Source organism: Betta splendens, chromosome 19, assembly GCF_900634795.4.
Source record: "Betta splendens chromosome 19, fBetSpl5.4, whole genome shotgun sequence".
NCBI lineage: Eukaryota > Metazoa > Chordata > Actinopteri > Anabantiformes > Osphronemidae > Betta > Betta splendens.
Window position 1 is genome coordinate 6,546,052 of NC_040898.2, and position 20,997 is coordinate 6,567,048.

At 44.8% G+C, this 20,997-nt stretch overlaps 1 protein-coding gene across 1 annotated transcript in view; it reads right to left on the minus strand.

Annotated features, from left to right (window-relative positions):
• Positions 1 to 20,997, minus strand: part of LOC114846248 (protein NLRC3-like) — a 50,675-nt gene that overhangs the window by 8,638 nt on the left and 21,040 nt on the right. The window contains exon 3 of the mRNA XM_055504135.1: positions 7,778 to 7,897. Within this exon, the coding sequence (XP_055360110.1) occupies positions 7,778 to 7,897 (120 nt within the window). The remainder of the gene's footprint in view (positions 1 to 7,777; positions 7,898 to 20,997) is intronic.

Genomic DNA, 20,997 nt, shown 5'->3' on the forward strand with positions numbered 1-20,997 from the left:
TCAGTCTCCAGCCCAGTCGAGCCCAGTTCAGTCTCCAGCCCAGTCGAGCCCAGTTCAGTCTCCAGCCCAGTCGAGCCCAGTTCAGTCTCCAGCCCAGTCGAGCCCAGTTCAGTCTCCAGCCCAGTCGAGCCCAGTTCAGTCTCCAGCCCAGTCGAGCCCAGTTCAGTCTCCAGTCCAGTCGAGCCCAGTTCAGTCTCCAGTCCAGTCGAGCCCAGTTCAGTCTCGTCACGTTCCGGTCCCAGTTCAGTCCAGTCACGTTCCGGTCCCAGTTCAGTCCAGTCACGTTCCGGTCCCAGTTCAGTCCAGTCACGCGCAGGTCTTGTCCCAGCCAGAGGGCACCACCTGTCGTACAGGTGCTATGCACACCCGATCAGGCCCGACGTCTGCTCCGTCGAGCTCGGCAGCGGCAAGTAGCCATGCCAGCTCCAGAGGAGACGCCGTTTCAGTCCCTGCCGGCTCTAGTGAGGAGCCTGAGAGCGGCGCCGCCGGCTCTAGTGAGGAGCCTGAGAGCGGCGCCGCCGGCTCTAGTGAGGAGCCTGAGAGCGGCGCCGCCGGCTCTAGTGAGGAGCCTGAGAGCGGCGCCGCCGGCTCTAGTGAGGAGCCTGAGAGCGGCGCCGCCGGCTCTAGTGAGGAGCCTGAGAGCGGCGCCGCCGGCTCTAGTGAGGAGCCTGAGAGCGGCGCCGCCGGCTCTAGTGAGGAGCCTGAGAGCGGCGCCGCCGGCTCTAGTGAGGAGCCTGAGAGCGGCGCCGCCGGCTCTAGTGAGGAGCCTGAGAGCGCGCCGCCGGCTCTAGTAAGGTCGCCGCCCCTGTCGGCCATGTTGAGGCCGTTCCAGTCGGCCATGTTGCGGCCGTTCCTGTCCCCGTCGGCCATGTTGCGGCCGTTCCATTTCCTGTTCCTGTCCCCGTCGGCCATGTTGCGGCCGTTCCTGTCTCTGGTCCCGTTCCCGTCGGCCAAGTAGAGGTCGCCCCTGTCTCTGGTCCCGTTCCCGTCGGCCAAGTAGAGGTCGCCCCAGGCCCCGTTCCTGTCGGCCCTGTAGCGGTCGTTCCAGTCCCTGTCACCCTCGGAGCCGCAGCGCCCGCTGGCCTCCAGGAGGAGGCAGCGCCTGCTGCAGTTCCTGCGCACCTCCAGGAGGAGGTCGCGCCAGCTGCAGTTCCTGCGCACCTCCAGGAGGAGGTCGCGCCAGCTGCAGTTCCTGCGCACCTCCAGGAGGAGGTCGCGCCAGCTGCAGTTCCTGCGCACCTCCAGGAGGAGGTCGCGCCAGCTGCAGTTCCTGCGCACCTCCAGGAGGAGGTCGCGCCAGCTGCAGTTCCTGCGCACCTCCAGGAGGAGGTCGCGCCAGCTGCAGTTCCTGCGCACCTCCAGGAGGAGGTCGCGCCAGCCGCAGTTCCTGCTCACCTCCAGGAGGAGGTCGCGCCAGCCGCAGTTCCTGCGCACCTCCAGGAGGAGGTCGCGCCAGCCGCAGTTCCTGCTCACCTCCAGGAGGGGGTCGCGCCAGCCGCAGTTCCTGCTCACCTCCAGGAGGGGGTCGCGCCAGCCGCAGTCCCGGCGGACCTCCAGGAGGGGGTCGCGCCAGCCGCAGTCCCGGCGGACCTCCAGGAGGGGGTCGCGCCCGCCGCAGTCCCGGCGGACCTCCAGGAGGGGGTCGCGCCCGCCGCAGTCCCGGCGGACCTCCAGGAGGGGGTCGCGCCCGTCGCAGTCCCGGCGGACCTCCAGGAGGGGGTCGCGCCCGTCGCAGTCCCGGCGGACCTCCAGGAGGGGGTCGCACCTGCATCGGTTCCTGGCGGTCCGGCCGCACCTGCATCGGTTCCTGGCGGTCCGGCCGCACCTGCATCGGTTCCTGGCGGTCCGGCCGCACCTGCATCGGTTCCTGGCGGTCCGGCTCCGGCCGCATCTGTACCTGTGTCTCGTCGCGGTGGTCCAAGGAGGACGCCGCTGGCCCCTGTTTCCCGTCGCGGAGGTCCAAGGAGGACGTCCCCATGTCTGTCTTCGCCTCTGGTTCCTGCCTCGTCCCCACGTCTGTCTTCGCCTCTGGTCCCTGCCTCGTCTCTGTCTCTGCTGCCGGACTGGTGGCCTCGCCCTCGACGCCTACTGCCGCCTGGATGGCGCTGCCTCCTGCGGCGACGCCCGCCTCGACTCCTCAGTCTCTTGGATCAGCGTCCACCTGGAGGACGTCGCCATGCGGGGTGGTCCCCGGGGACATCGGCCCAGCTCAAGGGCACTAAGAGTGCCACCCTGGCTCAGCGGCGGCTGAGCAGGATCTCGCCGCGCCTTCACCCTCCGTGAAGGAATCCCTGATCTTCATGTCTTCCCCGTTCATGGACTTATGTGGACTCTTGTTTTGGCCCTCCTCCGGTCCTCCCTCCGCCCACCCTGCTCGTGTGCCTTGAGGGGTAGGGATTCGGTCCCTCCGCCTGGGACCACCCTCCGCCCGCCCTGGTTTGGGGGGGGGGGGCTTCTGTGGGCGCCGTGGAAGGCGCCATAGGGGGGGGGTACTGTCACGATCTGGGTTTTGTTTCTTGTTGTTTCCTCGTCTTATTTTGGTTCCAGGTTCCATTTCCGGTTTTATTGTGGTAGCACTCCCGGTTTCTGTTTCTGCTTTACTTCCTGTTATCAGTTCTGTTCTCCCTAGCTCATTACCCACACCTGTCTGTAATCAGTTAATCACTCACCTGTGTATTTAGTCAGCTCCTGTGTCCTTAGTTCCCTGCCAGATCGTCGTTCGTGTTTCTTGTTCCTCGTGTTTTGTTCTGGTTTTGCCTTGTGTATCCTGCCTGACCCTGGACTAACTACTGACCGTGAGTTTTGCTTTATCCCTGCCTGTACTTTCGCTGAGCCTACCAGTGTACCGAACCCTGCCTAGACATTGTATCAGAGATTGCCTGCTCCCTTGTTTTCTGCTTACTGAACTCTTCCGTGTATGACCTGGACTGCCCGACCCTGCCTTGAGAAATAAACCTGCGTTTAATATTCATCTTGCCTCGGTGCTGTGCATGTGGGTCCTTTATCTGCCGTTCCGTGACAGTGTTACGTCCTTCTGGCCTGTAGGTGGCGATTAACTCCCACCTTTGGTCCTAAAACATCGTAGTTGCTTACGTCATATAGACTCTTGTAGAACAACCAATGATCAGGTCTTGGGTGGCCTAGTGGTTAACGTGCAAGGCCACAACGTTTTTTTTTTGTCCGGGGTTCGAGTCTGAGTGGAAGCAGTTTTTTTATTTTAATTATTGGAAAAACAGCGTCTCATCATCATCATGTGATCACGAGATGACAACGTTGTATTACTTAGTGCATTGATCACCAAGACCATGAACCGCTGGTCGCGTTATAGTATGAAGTTATGAACGTAAGTAAATTATGGCAAATTATGGCAGTTTAAAACCGAAAATAAGAAGCTGAACGGTGCGCCCTCCCGCGTGCAGCGTTCGATTTATGGCAGACAAGCTACTGTAACCCTGATTTCTCGCTGTTGGTACGGGCAATTTTCTTTACGTGGAATGCTTCTTTAATGCACCACACGGCAAGACAGTATGGCACATGTACACTTTTTTCTTTACGCCGCTCTTACCCAACGCGCGTCACCTTTTTCCTGTCCCCCGTCAACAAGGACAGGTAGGAACTAATGTTGATGACAAATAAAATCACAGTAGCTGAAATGTCACGTTTCCCAAACATAAAATAAAAAAAAATAAAAACGAATACTAACTAAGGTTACACTACTACAATTTAAAAAAGTGAATAAGGATGATCTAGACCAGAGGTCGGCCACCGGTAACACCCACGTTTTAAATGAAAAAAACAAACACTGGGAGCCGCGGAGGGCGGCAATATTATATTATTTGAGAACATTCAACATTTGTTTTTTAATCCAAAGAAGACATAACAGTCGGGGCTAAGAGATCTAGCCGATGATAAAACATTGTCAAGGCATCGTGGACGTGGATGGCCACGCCCACTTTCATTCAACAGACGGACATGAAAGAGGGAATCACGAAATAAACAGCTGGTTAACTTCGTAGGAACACGGCTGTAGCTCTGCAATGACTTTATGTGGTACAAGTGAAAGGAGTAATAACGAAATAAACAGCTGGTTAACTTCGTAGGAACACCTTGTAGTAGGAACTGGTATATTTAGAAAACCCAGTAGTCCTAGTTTTAAGGTGTGTGAACTGGGGAGGAGACGGCAGCAGCGACTGAAGAGCGACTGAAAAGAGTTGATGTCTTCCCCGCTGACAGGCGCATTCATTTGATAATGCACGACCTTGGCTGACAGTTCAGTTGAAAAACACACTGAATCTTTATTAAACCGTCCCTGAATAACGTCTATGAACTGCAGTTTCTTCCTTGATTATCCATGATTATTATGAAAGAAGCGCAAATCTTGGCCAGTCCAAATTGTGCAATTAATACTGTGTTTACAATAAAGGTAATAAATAATAATAATAATAGTATTTTCATTTTAAAATGCACTGCATATTTTAAACGAATGTCGAAGTGCTACAAATAACTTAGATCAGAAAGCTACGATAAATCCCTACATTTATTTTTGCAGAGTAAACATGTAGAACAAACTACTTGCTGCATTAATGAGTCTTAGACCTGCAGCTGATCACGCTGCCCGATGCTGCCCAGTCTCCCACGGAGCTTTGTCCCGGAGCTGAAGTATTTTTCACATGCTGATCGAGTAGTAGCAACACATTAGCATGTCTATGCGCCTCTACGGGGGAGGGGAGGGGTGTGTAGTTTTCCTTTGTGACTGTGAGCAAACATGAGACAAGCAAAAGCTTGGTCGAACTCAGATTCAAGTCATCTGAGTACGAAACACATCACATATCATTCGATCTCGTGTTTCAGTCAAGCGGCAGTCTGGAGCTCTGTGCTACGACTGCTGCCCCGCGACCCGTCCACGGATAAGCTTCGTGGTTTTTTGGTTTTTTGTTTTTCGTTTTTCTCTAAACGAAAAAACAGCTTAAAACTCAAGTCCGTGTGTTTTTGTTAAAAAATATTTTTGTTTGGTTTATTGGTTTGTAATGCGGTGCTTTTATTCAGGATAGATAGACGGATGGGAAATGAAAGTTTTGAAACATACACGGGCCGAATAAGTCACATCAGCCACTCATTCAGTTACAAGGACACGCACAGTCAAAACAAATTCTCGCTACATCTAGTGCGCCACTCCCCCGTTCCTCTCGTAGCCCGCATTTGCACATCCACACATTTGTGTATTGGTCACTCTCTGTCTGGACTCATGACTCCGAAACACGTCACGTGTTTGTGTAAGAGGTTGATGTCGCCACCAAATTATAAGCAGAGGTAACAATAGAACGACTTTTTGTTTTCCGTTTGTCTCTAAACAATAAAAACATATTAACTCCAATTTCGTGTCTTTTTGTAAAAAACAAATATTTTTGCCTGTTTTATTGGTTTGTAAGGCGGTGCTTTGATTAAAATCCCTTTGCAGCTCAACGAAAGAGAAACGAAAACGCCGTGAAAGTGGCTGGATGGATGGATGGGAAATGAAAATGTTGAAACGTACACGGGTCGAATAAGTCTCTCAGCCACTCAGTTACAATGACACGCACAGTCAAAACAAGTCAAACTGCAGTTCTGCAGACACAGAGTAAACACGTAGGAACAAACATGTTGCTGTAATGCGTCGCTGTAGATCTGCTGATTTCTGGCGTCCTGTCAAAATTACGACCGACAACTGCTGTAAAACAAATTCCTATGATTATTACGGTTATTTACGTAAAATCTACGACTATTGGAAAACATTAATTAACAAGTTGTGGAAGTTTAAAACCTAAATAAGCGGCTTTAGTCGCAGATGAACTGCGCTCTACGTCTTTACTTGCGCATTCAAATTATATTATTAAACCGCAACGCATAATCATGGTATTATGTGAAGTCAATGTGTTGTATCGGATGTTAGAGCGGTGGGTGTGTACATATTTTTAAGAGACGCCTTCTATTTAAAGACACGAAAAAGCTAAGGAGAATGAAAACAAGAATGTGTTGCTGCTGTGGCGCTGCCTGTTTTAAACGACACAGAACAATTATAACTTCGCAGTGAACAGAAAACAGCTAAGCCATCAACAAGTTGTTGCCCTTCATACTCCCTATGTTTTAGCACACAACAGATACTTAATAGTAAAATAGGTCTGGTGTAATATCCGTGTGACAGGTAGAAATGAACAGTAGGACCTCAGTTACGCTGTAGTGCTTTGGAGGCTTCTTCAACGCTGCGCCACCTGGTGGTTAAAACGAGACTAGCGTCCTGATTTTTTCCAGCCGGCTGCAGGATTAAAAATCTTTAGTCAGCGACGCACTCGCTGCGCCGTGGCGACGCGTCGGTACTGCAGTAAAAACCCTAGTCACTTTGAACCGCTGCCACTGTAACAAACACAGTGCGATTATTCTATCATTCAAATCAATATGAAGGTTAAGAATGATTAAACAACAAAATCAAATGCATGTGAATATCAAGGTTTCATAAGTAATTCTGAAAATGCCAATACAATTTAACTATTCTCACATGATAAATTGTTCTACTACCTAATAACACACTGTAAGAACACATTCCAATAACAATTAGGAGATCTGTCACGAATGAATCTGGACATTAGCGATCAAACTATTGTGGTGTTGAGCTCCTGTATGGGGTGCTGAATGTAAAAGAAGCACCTATAACTAGTTTTTTCACATTTAACTAAATGACACAACATGTTTTCTCACATTTAGTTAACTGTACAAAAGCCTAAATGTATGTAAATGTAAATGTTAAATGTAAATGTTAAATGTAAATGTTAAATAATCGCTATGTGTACTGTTCGAGGTGTTTGAGTCTGCGTCACCGATCTGGGATAATAGGGGGGAGGCTACTTAAATATTCAGTTTTACACCCGGCAATCATTTAACATTTTAATTTAACATTTAGATTTAACATTTGAATTTAGATTTAACATTTAACATTTAGATTTAACATTTATATTTAGACTTTTGCACATTTAACTAAATTTGAGAAAACATGTGTCATTTAGTTAAATGTGACAAAACTAGTTATAGGTGCTCCTTTTACATTCGGCACCCCATACTCCTGTAATACTAACACAATCATACGGTCTGAGTACCTTACTGAAGAACATATGTATGTATGCATGGCGTACAGGACTTACAGAAGAATATGACATCTTTATTTAACTTTCATGAGCAGGACAAAGGAACATAATGAAACGCACAAGGACACGTATTGCTTCCACCAGAGGATGGAAATGTTGCTCTGAGAGTTCAGGGTTAACGTTATCTCTATCCCAGCATAGGTGGATGCTACACAGTTATATACAGCTAACAGTTGTTTTGGTGTTGTGTACAACAAAGTCAGGTCACCATTTATTTACTCAAGCACCTCTTGAAAGACACAGCATCCCTAAGTCTTCAAACAAAATATGACCTTTTTCTGACCCTTTCTCTCTCTCACAACACACACACACACACACACACACACACACACACACACACACACACACACACACACACACACACACACACACACACACACACACACACACACACACACACCAGCCTTCAATAGCAAAGAGGCTGGATCTGGTGGAATACAATGAAAATGTCATATATCACTTCTTTTCTTCAAGATGAAATGCTGACATCACAGAATGTATGGTTCTATAGTGTAATGGCAGGGAGATTTAAAGATGTGGTTTACACATCATTTTGCCTTCATCCTCCATTAGGTCAGTTAACAGTAGAAACTGTCTCTTACTTTGTGTCTGAGGCTCCAGGTTCATTACTGAAGTTAATAGGCTCATCTTTGGACCGATCACTCTTCATAGACAGACAGCTGAGTCCTGGAGGTTCTGCTCTTTGTCTTTGGTTCTGGACTCTGCAAACACGTTTTCATTCATATCACATCAGTCACTGATCAATTCTCTGATCAAAGTCATTTCTGTGGCTCTAAACACAAACTACTGCTGCTGCAGATCATCAAAACGTTTCACACTTATATCATTTCTCAGATCAGATTCCAGCTGTTCTCTGTGTTTGACAGCTGTTAGAGACACTCAGACCAAACAAATCATTTCTCTGTTGTTTCATTATGTTTATCTTAATGATTATGTCTACACACATCAAGTTCATCCAGAAGAACATGAACATCCTGGAAATTCATACAGTCAATTTATAAGATCTGAGAATAAACTAACAATGATTCATATCAGTGAGTCTGGATCATTTCTTACTTTGTGTCTGAGGCTCCAGGTTCAGGACTGAATGATGGAGACTCACATTTGGACCAGTCATTCTTCATAGTCACACATCTGGATCCTGGAGACTCTGCTCCGTCCTCTTCCTCCACACAAAAATTGTTCATCTTCTGAAAAAAAACACAGATTCAGAGCTAAACACCTGCTGTGACTCCTATTAAAGTGAATCTGAGTCCAGATTCAGAGAGAACAAACGTGCTGTTTCCTGCCTTCAACAGGTAAATTAGGAGGGACCAGTCGGTCACCAGTTAATGTGGTCACTGGTGTGATCCATCCATCCATTTTCAACTGCTTATCCGGGGCCAGGTCACGGATATATTATATATATATTATATATTATTATATATATTTATATAATGTGTCTGCTGCACTTCTGAAGAATCAATGATCTGTTCTGGTCATGTTAACAGGTTGCAATGACTGTTCTATAACCCTTGTATTTTGGCAGAGTCATGGTCTAAGGAATATCTGGGATAGACTCCAGGATACAGACATTTACTTCTGAGTAAACACTTATTGTTGTCCACTGGTATCAGGTCAGAAGTTAGAACGAAACCAGATGTCTAGCTGACATAGGATCAGGGTCTTTAAGCTCGTGCCTCAGTCTTTTTTTTTTTTTTGTTCTGTCCAGCAGTTAAGCAAGCAGCATATATTACGCTGAATGCCATATTGTGATGGACAGCTTTGCTTTAACAAGAAGAGTATATATAGAATATATATACTCTTCCTGATTTATGGTTTATTTAATGGTTTATTTAGCTAATCCAAAATGTGTGTGATGTTGCTGTGTTGGTGGACAGGTTAGGTTTCTGCTTTAGGGTGTGTATGCGGGAGGGTGGGGGGGGAGGGGGGATAAGGGGTGCAACCAGCTGCTGAAACCAAGCAAATCTGTTAATTAAACAATCGGAGCAAAAAAATAAATAAATAAGAAGCATGGATGTACCTTAGGCTAACACATTCATAACTAAACAATTTTTGTACTGTGGTTTACCTTGGAGATTAATACTAATACCAATAATAGTGCTAAGGTATGTGCACATACTAATACAAACATATACATACAATATACATACATATGTGCATTATTATACATATCCCATACTACTTAATAAAAGTCATGACATACAACACCACAAATTCCATATTCACACATTATTCATATCGGTAGTGATAAGTATCAATAATACTTACAGTTGGATTTGGAAAGTGTCCCACTACAAGGTTAGTAAGGCTGTAGCTTAACATTATTCACCCAAAGGGTGAGGCAGACGTTGGTGCATGAACAATGCCACTTGTGGAAGCCAGGGTGACGTGAGGGGCTCCGCCACTACGCCCATCCAGCAAGCAGAGGAAAGAATCCTAGCAGCCAGGGAGCCCACACACCTTCAGTTCCAGGAGGGCAGGTGTTGCAACCCAAGCCGCCCACACAGAGCCCCCCAGGCAGAGCTGCAGCAGCCACAGAGACAGCACCCGAGGCCAGAGTGGGCCACCGGGGGTCAACGCTGTCCGCCCCATGAGAACCAGGGGCAAATACTCCCCCCGGCGGGAGGGTCGGCCTGAAAGAGTAGAGCCCGAGGACCCACGGTCCGTAGGGAGCCCGCCAGAAGATGCCCCCGCGCCCAGAGTGGGGCCCGCCCCCAGCCCACCACCCCCACACGGGCGGAGCGGGGCCTACCCCATCGGCCCGACCTCATCCCCTGGCGCTACAGCGGCCTGCAGCACAAGGCCAGCAATTGGTGGGGTCAGCAGAAAAGAGACCACCCAGGCAGACGATCATCGTACCCCGGGCGAAAAACCGGACCCCCCACACTTCAACCGCACCACACGCATACCAACTCACACAAACACAGACGCATACACCCATCCACATGTGCAACACACATCATCACATCAACACACACACACACCATAGACTCTCTCACAACAAACTAGTCAATCATACGTGAACCAATGCACTCTCAGATACATTCTCCCACCCACACCATTCGCTTGATCTCATTCGTGGGGAGGGTAGGTCTCCGGCCTGCCGTCCATGTGGCCCCAGGCAGGGACCGCAGCTCCTCCCGAGCCCCGACCAACCCCCCCAACCCGGGGGAGGCAGAGGGCAGTAGAAATAGGTACCCCAGAAACCTGCAACCCAGCTTGGACGTGAGTGTGTGGAACTAAAGTGCACTGAAGGTGGGTGACACCTCCAGGAGCACAACCGCTGGCTGACGGTGTGTCCCCCGGACAGTGCCCCCCCTCGCCCTAAATGTCTTTTTGCAGTTAAAACTGGGTGGTGATCTCTCCATCAGGGCCAGTGGCCGAGGCCACAACTGGCCTGAGCCCCAGGCCCCAGTGAAAGAGCCCACCCCCGGCCCTAAATGTATGTGTATGTAGCTAAGTATGAGGAACTTTGGGAGATACCCAATTCTCCGGGGGGTCCAGCAGACAGAGCCATCAATGGGAAGTCTACTGGCCCCCCCGGAAGGAGCCCCCAGATTCCTGGACAAGTGTGTATGACTAATGCAATTAAAACTGCAGAGCATCCCACTTGGAAGGGACGGAACCACTTCCCAGTAGCCCTGGTCCCTCCATCAGCAGGACGCCCCTTGCAGACCTAAGTGGATGAATGCGGAGAAAATGTAGTTGGGAAGCAGAGCACCAGGGTCCGCAGAGCCAGGTTCCCGACTGGCTCTGCTACCTATCCCACCACCCCCCACAACCCCCAGCCAGGAAGGGACAGCCGAGACCCAGGGACCGCAGTACTACTGCCCAGGCGCCACACGTAGCACAGCCAGAGCCATCCTCACCCTTCTTTCACACTTACCCATTCTCTCGCTCAAGTATGCCCATGCTCGCCCCGTGTAGTGTGACACTCAAACCCACACACATACTCTGCGGTTGTGCATTGAGGGCCAGCCTTGCATTGAGGGCCAGCCTTGCATTGAGGGCCGTGCCTCAGTCTTAAAGGGGCAGAGCCCCACAAACCGATGGATGACTTGATGATGTCTGGGACGATGGGGTTCTTAGGCTGATACTGTTGCAGGAGACCAGGTGACCTCCCACCGCTGCTCTGTCCTTTCTTCCTTGCTGATAATATTATGTCACCACTTGTAATAAATTGAAATGTATTTTTTGAAACGTTAACATAGTGGTGATTTAAGTGTGTCTATTTCAGTCTGGCAACTGCAAATATGCTACACTGGAAAACTACAGGAACATCAACAGGAAAGCAGAAAACCACCACATTTCTGGACCTCCGTCAGTCTGAGCGGTCAGTACCACCGACTGTGAGCTTAGAACCAGAATCAAGACAAATAACAACCAGAACCACACCCTGAAAAACATTAACTCCTCACATCTGGTTCGCGGTCGTTTACCGCGGTGAAGTTAGTTGTACCTCCGGACAAGTGGCCCGTATTTGAACAAGCGATCTGCGTTTTATGTTCGCTACGCGGACTCAGAACGAGACCGCTCGGCACATGAATACGTTGACTTAGGGACCGTCGATACATTAGTTTGGATTTTCAAGAAATGAATAATCCAATACCGTCCAAACCATATGTCCTACTGGTTCAAAGCCTGCTCCAAACTGTGTGTCTACATGTCCTTCACAGGGCACAACCATTTATATGAGGAAATGGTCATGTTGCATGGTGCCAGTGGAAATTGGACCACTGTTGGTCGAAGGAGAGCAGGCAGAAGGGTTTGTGGACAGAGAGAGAAGAGGAAAGGCAGGAGCATAGATCTGAGCTGAACTCTTAACGTTGGTGCAATGACAGGGAAAGTGGTGTATTCTACCCTGGTGTGTATAGGAAGAGAAACGAATAACGGGGTGATCCTGAAGGGGAGGCTGTGAACAATGTTCTAGAGGTGAAAAGAGTCTCAGACAGGGTGATGAGCTTAAAGCTAGAAATGGAAGGGATGATGGTGAATGTAGTCAGTGGGTTCACTCCACAAGTAGCTGTGAGTTAGAAGAAAAGGAGAGATTCTGGAGTGAGTTTGATGAGGTCATAGAGAGTATACCCAGAGGAGAGAGGGGATTGGTTGGAGCAGACTTTAATAGGCATGTTGGTGAGGGAAACAGAGGGGATGAGGAGGAGAATGGCAGGTTTGGTGTAAAGGAAAGGAACCTAGAAGGACCGATTGTGGTGGACTTTGCTAAGAGGATGGAAATGGCTGTAGTCAACGCTTACTTCAGGAAGAAAGAGAAACACAGAGTGACGCACAAGAGTGGAGGTAAGAGCATGCAGGTGGACTACATCCTGGTGGTAGGAGAGAGTGTAGCCAGAAAGCATGGCGGTATGTAAGATGACTCTGGTGGTCTGGAAGAAAAAGAGAGGAAAGACAGAATAGAAGACACAGTGGTGGAAGAATGAAGACACCTGTGAAGAATTCAGGCAGAAGCTGAGGCAGGCTGTGGGTGGTTATGAAGAGCTTCCAGATGACTGGGAAACTACAGCAGAGGTTATCAGGGAAACAGGTAGGAAAATGCTGGGTGTGTCATCTGGATGGAGGAAAGAAGATAAAGACACTTGGTGGTGGAATGAGGAAGTACATGAATCCATAAAGAGGAAGAGGCTGGTTAAAAGGAAGTGGGATATAGAAAGGACTGAGGAAAGTAGACAGGACTACAATGAAGCTTAGAGCAGAGTTAAGAGGTGGCAAAGGCCAAACAGAAAGCTTACTATGAGCTGTATGACAGGTTAGATACGAAGGAAGGAGAGAAGGACTTGTACAGGCTAGCCAGACAGAGATATAGCGATGGGAAGGATGTGCAACAGATAAGGGTGATTAAAGACAGTGATGGAAAGGTGCTAACAACCCAGGATGATGAAAGGAGGATTCTGAGGAGCTGATGACTGAGGAGAATGAAAGAATGAATGGAAACAAGGGAGGAAGATGTGGAGGTTGTGGAGCAGGAAATAGCAGAAACAGGTGAGGTGAGGAAAGCTCTGAGAAGGATGAAAAGTGAAAAGGATGTTGGTCCTGACGACGTACCTGTAGAGGTGTGAAAGTGTCCAGAAGAGACAGCGGTGGAGTTTCCAACCTTTGTTTCAAAGTGAGAAGATGCCTGAAGAATGGAGGAAAAGCGTTCTGGTGTCGAGTATGGTTTCATGCCCCATAAGAGCACCACTGATGCCATGAGGTAAAGAAGGTGCAGGGGTTCACGTACTTGGGGTCAACAGTTCAGTGTGATGGGGAGTGTTGAAAAGAGGTGCAGAGGAGAGTGCAGGCGGGTTGGAGCAGGTGGAGGAAAGTGTCAGGAGTGTGTGTGACAGGAGTGTCAGCAAGACTCAAAAGGTTTTCAAGACAGTGATGAGACCAGCTCTGCTCTGTGAGTTGAAGACGATAGCAGTGAGAAAGAGACCAGAGGCAGAGATGGAGGTAGTGGAAATGAAAGTGCTGAGGTTATGAGTGACAAGATTGGACAGAATCAGGAACAAGCTCATCAGAGGGACAGCTCACGTTGCAGGTATAGGCAACAGAGTCAGAGAGTCCAGGCTGAGATGGTGAGATATACACACAGATTTTGGAGCAGGTCTTGGACCAGTAGGTCACATGGTTTGGGCGGTATTGAAATATTACAGTAATATTTATACGAGAATATTATAGAAAAATATGCAACATGACTATTTCCTCATAAAAATGGGTGTGCCCTGTGAAGGAGACGTAGATGAACATTTTAGAGAAGGTTTTGAACCAGTAGTTCATATGGTCTGGACGGTATTGGATTATTAATTCCTTGAAAATCGACGGTCCCTAAGTCAACGTCTTCATGTGCCGAGCGGTACCGCGGTGAAGTTAGTTTGACGTTGGACATTCAACAGACATTCGACCGAAAGTACCTCCAGACAAGCGGTCCGTGTTTGAACAAGCGATCCGCATTTCGTGTTCGCTACGCGGACACAGAACGAGAACGCTCGGTACACGAAGACGTTGACTTAGGGACCGTCGATAAATTAATTGAATTTTCTAGAAATTAATAATTCAATAGCGTCCACACCATATGACCTAGTGGTTTAAAACTTTCTCTGAAATGTTCATCTACATCCCCTTCACAGGGCACAACCTTTTTTATGAGGATAAAATCCTCTTTCAAATTTTTCTATAATATTTTAGTATAAATATTACTGTAATTTTTCAATACCGTCCACACCATATGACCTACTGGTTCAAAACCTTCTCTGAAATGTTCATCTACATCTCCTTCACAGGGCACAACCATTTATATGAGGAAATAGTCATGTTGCATATTTTTCTATAATATTTTTGTGTAAATATTACTGTAAATTTTCAATACCATCCAACCCATATGACCTATTGGTTTAAAACCTCCTCTGAAATGTTCATCTACATCCCCTTCACAGGGCACAACCTTTTTTATGAGGATAAAATCATCTTTCATATTTTTCTATAATATTTTAGTATAAATATTACTGTAATTTTTCAATACCGTCCACACCATATGACCTATTGGTTTAAAACCTTCTCTGAAATGTTCATCTACATCCCCTTCACAAAGCACAACCTTTTTTCTGAGGAAATAGTCATGTTGCATATTTTTCTATAATATTTTTGTGTAAATATTACTGTAATTTTTCAATACCATCCACAGCATATGACCTACTGGTTCAAAACCTTCTCTGAAATGATCATCTACATCCTCCTCACAGGGCACAACCTTTTTTCTGAGGAAATTGTCATGTTGCATATTTTTCTATAATATTTTTGTGTAAATATTACTGTAAATTTTCAATACCGTCCAATCCATATGACCTATTGGTTTAAAACCTCCTCTGAAATGTTCATCTACATCCCCTTCACAGGGCACAACCTTTTTTATGAGGATAAAATCATCTTTCATATTTTTCTATAATATTTTAGTATAAATATTACTGTAATTTTTCAATACCGTCCACACCATATGACCTAGTGGTTTAAAACCTTCTCTGAAATGTTCATCTACATCTCCTTCACAGGGCACAACCATTTATATGAGGAAATTGTCATGTTGCATATTTGTCTATAATATTTTTGTGCAAATATTACTGTAATTTTTCAATACCATCCACACCATATGACCTACTGGTTCAAAACCTGCTCCAAACTGTGTGTCTACATCCTCCTCACAGGGCACAACCATTTTTTTGAGGAAATAGTCATGTTGCATATTTCTCTATAATATTTAGTATAAATATTACTGTAATTTTTCAATACCGTCCACACCATATGACCTACTGGTTCAAAACCTGCTCCAAACTGTGTGTCTACATCCTCCTCACAGGGCACAACCATTTTTTTGAGGAAATAGTCATGTTGCATATTTCTCTATAATATTTAGTATAAATATTACTGTAATTTTTCAATACCGTCCACACCATATGACCTACTGGTTCAAAACCTGCTCCAAACTGTGTGTCTACATCCCCTTCACAGGGCACAACCATTTATATGAGGAAATAGTCATGTTGCATATTTTTCTATAATATTTTAGTATAAATATTACTGTAATTTTTCAATACCGTCCACACCATATGACCTATTGGTTCAAAACCTTCTCTGAAATGTTCATCTACATCCCCTTCACAGGGCACAAGCATTTTTATGAGGATCAAATCATCTTTCATATGTTTTTATAATATTTTAGTATAAATATTACTGTAATATTTCAATACCGTCCACAGCATATGACCTACTGGTTCAAAACCCGCTCCAAACTGTGTGTCTACATCTCCTTGTTGGGGCACAACCATATTTGTTGTTTTAATACTAAAATATTATTGAAAAATAAGCAACATGACTATGTAATCTAGCCACAGGGATTGCAAGCCAGTGACCTTTGATCCTGTCCCAAGCCTGGATCAAAGGTGTTGCATTAAGAAGGGCATCCGGCTTGCCAATAACAACTATGTAAATCGTCCATAAGAATTTCATACTGGATGGGGTTAACAACGACAACCGATGCTGTTAACCTAAAGGTTGCTGGTGGAAATTGGACTACTGTTAGTCAAAGAAGGAGTGCAGACAGAAGGGGTTGTGGACAGAGAGAGAAGAGGAAAGGCAGGAGCATAGATCTGAGAATAGAGACTCTTTAACGTTGGTGCAATGACAGGGAAAGTGGTGTGTTCTACCATGGTGTGTATAGGAAGAGAAACGAGAAACGGGATAGGAGTGATCCTGAAGGGGAGGTTGTGAACAATGTTCTAGAGGTGAAGTGACAGGGTGATGAGCCTAAAGCTAGAAATTGAAGGGATGATGGTAAACGTAGTCAGTGGGTATGCTCCACTGGCTGTGAGTTGGAAGAGAAGGAGAGATTCTGGAGTGAGTTAGATGAGGTCATAGAGAGTGTACCCAGAGGAGAGAGGGTAGTGGTTGGAGCAGACTTCAATAGGCATGTTGGTGAGGCGAACAGAGGTGATGAGGAGGAGATGGGCAGGTTTGGTGTAAAGAAAAGGAATCTAGAAGGACAGATGGTGGACTTTGCTAAGAGGATGGAAATGGCTGTAGTCAACACTTACTTCCGGAATAGAGAGGAACACAGAGTGACGCACAAGAGTGGAGGGAAGAGCATGCAGGTAGACTACATCCTATGTAGACAAGGTCATTTGAGAGAGGTTAGTGACTGCAAAGTGGTGGTAGGAGAAAGTGTAGCCAGACAGCACCGCATGGTGGTGAGTAAGATGACAGAAAATAAGACCAAGTGGTGGAAGCTAAAGAATGAAGAAACCTGTGAATTAAGGCAGAAGTTGAGACAGGCTCTGGGTGGTCAGGAAGACCTTCCAGGTGACTGGGAAACTACAGCAGAGGTTATCAGGGAAACAGGTAGGAAAGTGCTTGGTATGTCATCTGGATGGAGGAAAGATAAAGACACTTGGTGGTGGAATGAGGAAGTACAGGAATGCATCCAGAGGAAGAGGTTGGATAAAAGGAAGTGGGATGTAGAAAGAACAGAGGAAAGTAGACAGGACAACAAATGAAGCTCAGAGTAAAGTTAAGAGGTGGCAAAGGCCAAACAGAAAGCTTACTATGAGCTGTATGACAGGTTAGATACAAAGGAAGAAGAGAAGGACTTGTACAGACTAGACAGACAGAGAGGTAGAGATGGGAAGGATGTGCAACAGATAAGGGTGATCAAAGACAGTGATGGAAAGGTGCTAACAACCCAGGAGAGTGTGCAGAGAAGCTAAAAGGAGGATTCTAGGGAGCTGATGAATGAGGAGAATGACAGGGAAAGAATGGAGGAAGATGTGGATGTTGTGGGGCAGGAAATAACAGAAACAGATGAGGTGAGCAAAGCTATTAGAATGATGAAGAGTGAAAAGGATGTTGGTCCTGACGACGTACCTGTAGAGGTGTGAAAGTGTCCAGAAGAGACAGCGGTGGAGTTTCCAACCAGTTTGTTTGGGAGAAGATGCCTGAAGAATGGAGGAGAAGCGTTCTGGTGTCGAGTATGGTTTGATGCCCCGTAAGAGCACCACTGATGCCATGAGGTAAAGAAGGTGCAGGGGTTCACGTACTTGGGGTCAACAGTTCAATGTGATGGGGAGTGTTGAAAAGAGGTTAGAGCAAGACTCAAAAGAAAGGTTTTCAAGACAGTGGTGAGAACAGCTCTGCTCTGTGGTTTGAAAATGATAGCAGTGAGAAAGAGACAAGAGGCAGAGATAGAGATAGAGGTAACGGAGATGAAAATGCTGAGCTTAGGAGTGACAAGATTTGACAGAATCAGGAACAAGCTCATCAGAGGGACAGCTTACGTTGCATGTATAAGCAACAGAGTCAAAGAATCCAGTCTGAGATGATGAGTTGTAGACACATATTTTGGAGCAGGTCTTGGACCAGTAGGTCACATGGTTTGGGCATTATTGAAATATTACAGTAATATTTATACTAAAATATTATAGAAAAATATGAAAGATGATTTGATCCTCATAACAAAGGTTGTGCACTGTGAAGGAGATGTAGATGAACATTTTAGAGAAGGTTTTTAGCCAGTAGTTCATATGGTGTGGTTGGTATTGAAATATTACAGTAATATTTATACTAAAATATTATAGAAAAATATGCAACATTACTATTTCCTCATATAAATGGTTGTGCCCTGTGAAGGACATGTAGACACATATATTGGAGCAGGTTTTGAACCAGTAGGTCATATGGTGTGGACGGTATTGAAAATTTACAGTAATATTTATACTAAAATATTATAGAAAAATACGCAACATAACTTTTTTCTCAAAGAAATGGTTGTGCCCTGTGAAGGGGATGTAGATGAACATTTCAGAGAAGGTTTTGAACCAGTAGGTCATATGCTGTGGATGGTATTGAATAATTACAGTAATATTTATACAAAAATATTATAGAAAAATATGCAACATTACTATTTCCTCATATAAATGGTTGTGCCCTGTGAAGGACATGTAGACACATATATTGGAGCAGGTTTTGAACCAGTAGGTCATATGGTGTGGACGGTATTGAAAATTTACAGTAATATTTATACTAAAATACCATAGAAAAATATGAAAGATGGTTTGATCCTCATAAAAAAGGTTGTGCCCTGTGAAGGGGATGTAGATGAACATTTCAGAGGAGGTTTTAAACCAATAGGTCATATGGGTTGGACGGTATTGAAAATTTACAGTAATATTTATACTAAATATTATAGAAAAATATGAAAGATGATTTGATCCTCATAAAAAAGGTTGTGCCCTGTGAAGGGGATGTAGATGAACATTTCAGAGGAGGTTTTAAACCAATAGGTCATATGGGTTGGACGGTATTGAAAATTTACAGTAATATTTACACAATTAATTATAGAAAAATATGCAACATGACAATTTCCTCAGAAAAAAGGTTGTGCCCTGTGAAGAGGATGTAGATGATCATTTCAGAGAAGGTTTTGAGCCAGTAGGTCATATGGTATGGACGGTATTGAAAAATTACAGTAATATTTATACTAAAATATTATAGAAAAATACGCAACATAACTATTTTCTCAAAAAAATGGTTGTGCCCTGTGAAGAGGATGTAGATGATCATTTCAGAGAAGGTTTTGAACCAGTAGGTCATATGCTGTGGATGGTATTGAAAAATTACAGTAATATTTACACAAAAATATTATAGAAAAATATGCAACATGACTATTTCCTCAGAAAAAAGGTTGTGCCCTGTGAAGGGGATGTAGATGAACATTTCAGAGGAGGTTTTAAACCAATAGGTAATTTGGTGTGGACGGTATTGAAAAATTACAGTAATATTTATACTAAAATATCATAGAAAAATATGAAAGATGATTTGATCCTCAAAAAAAATGGTTGTGCCCTGTGAAGGAGATGTAGACACACAGTTTGGAGCAGGTTTTGAACCAGTAGGTCATATGGTGCGGACGGTATTGAAAAATTACAGTAATATTTATACTAAAATATTATAGAAAAATATGAAAGATGATTTTATCCTCATAAAAAAGGTTGTGCCCTGTGAAGGGGATGTAGATGAACATTTCAGAGGAGGTTTTAAACCAATAGGTCTTATGGGTTGGACGGTATTGAAAATTTACAGTAATATTTACACAAAAATATTATAGAAAAATATGCAACATGACAATTTCCTCAGAAAAAAGGTTGTGCCCTGTGAGGAGGATGTAGATGATCATTTCAGAGAAGGTTTTGAACCAGTAGGTCATATGCTGTGGATGGTATTGAAAAATTACAGTAATATTTACACAAAAATATTATAGAAAAATATGCAACATGACAATTTCCTCAGAAAAAAGGTTGTGCCCTGTGAAGAGGATGTAGATGAACATTTCAGAGAAGGTTTTGAGCCAGTAGGTCATATGCTGTGGATGGTATTGAAAAATTACAGTAATATTTACACAAAAATATTATAGAAAAATATGCAACATGACAATTTCCTCAGAAAAAAGGTTGTGCCCTGTGAAGAGGATGTAGATGAACATTTCAGAGAAGGTTTTGAGCCAGTAGGTCATATAGTTTGGACGGTATTGAAAATTTACAGTAATATTTATACTAAATATTATAGAAAAATACGCAACATAACTATTTCCTCAGAAAAAAGGTTGTGCCCTGTGAAGGGGATGTAGATGAACATTTCAGAGGAGGTTTTAAACCAATAGGTAATTTGGTGTGGACGGTATTGAAAAATTACAGTAATATTTATACTAAAATATCATAGAAAAATATGAAAGATGATTTGATCCTCAAAAAAAAGGTTGTGCCCTGTGAAGGGGATGTAGATGAACATTTCAGAGGAGGTTTTAAACCAATAGGTCATATGGATTGGACGGTATTGAAAATTTACAGTAATATTTACACAAAAATATTATAGAAAAATATGCAACATGACAATTTCCTCAGAAAAAAGGTTGTGCCCTGTGAGGAGGATGTAGATGATCATTTCAGAGAAGGTTTTGAACCAGTAGGTCATATGCTGTGGATGGTATTGAAAAATTACAGTAATATTTACACAAAAATATTATAGAAAAATATGCAACATGACAATTTCCTCAGAAAAAAGGTTGTGCCCTGTGAAGGGGATGTAGATGAACATTTCAGAGGAGGTTTTAAACCAATAGGTCTTATGGGTTGGACGGTATTGAAAATTTACAGTAATATTTACACAAAAATATTATAGAAAAATATGCAACATGACAATTTCCTCAGAAAAAAGGTTGTGCCCTGTGAGGAGGATGTAGATGATCATTTCAGAGAAGGTT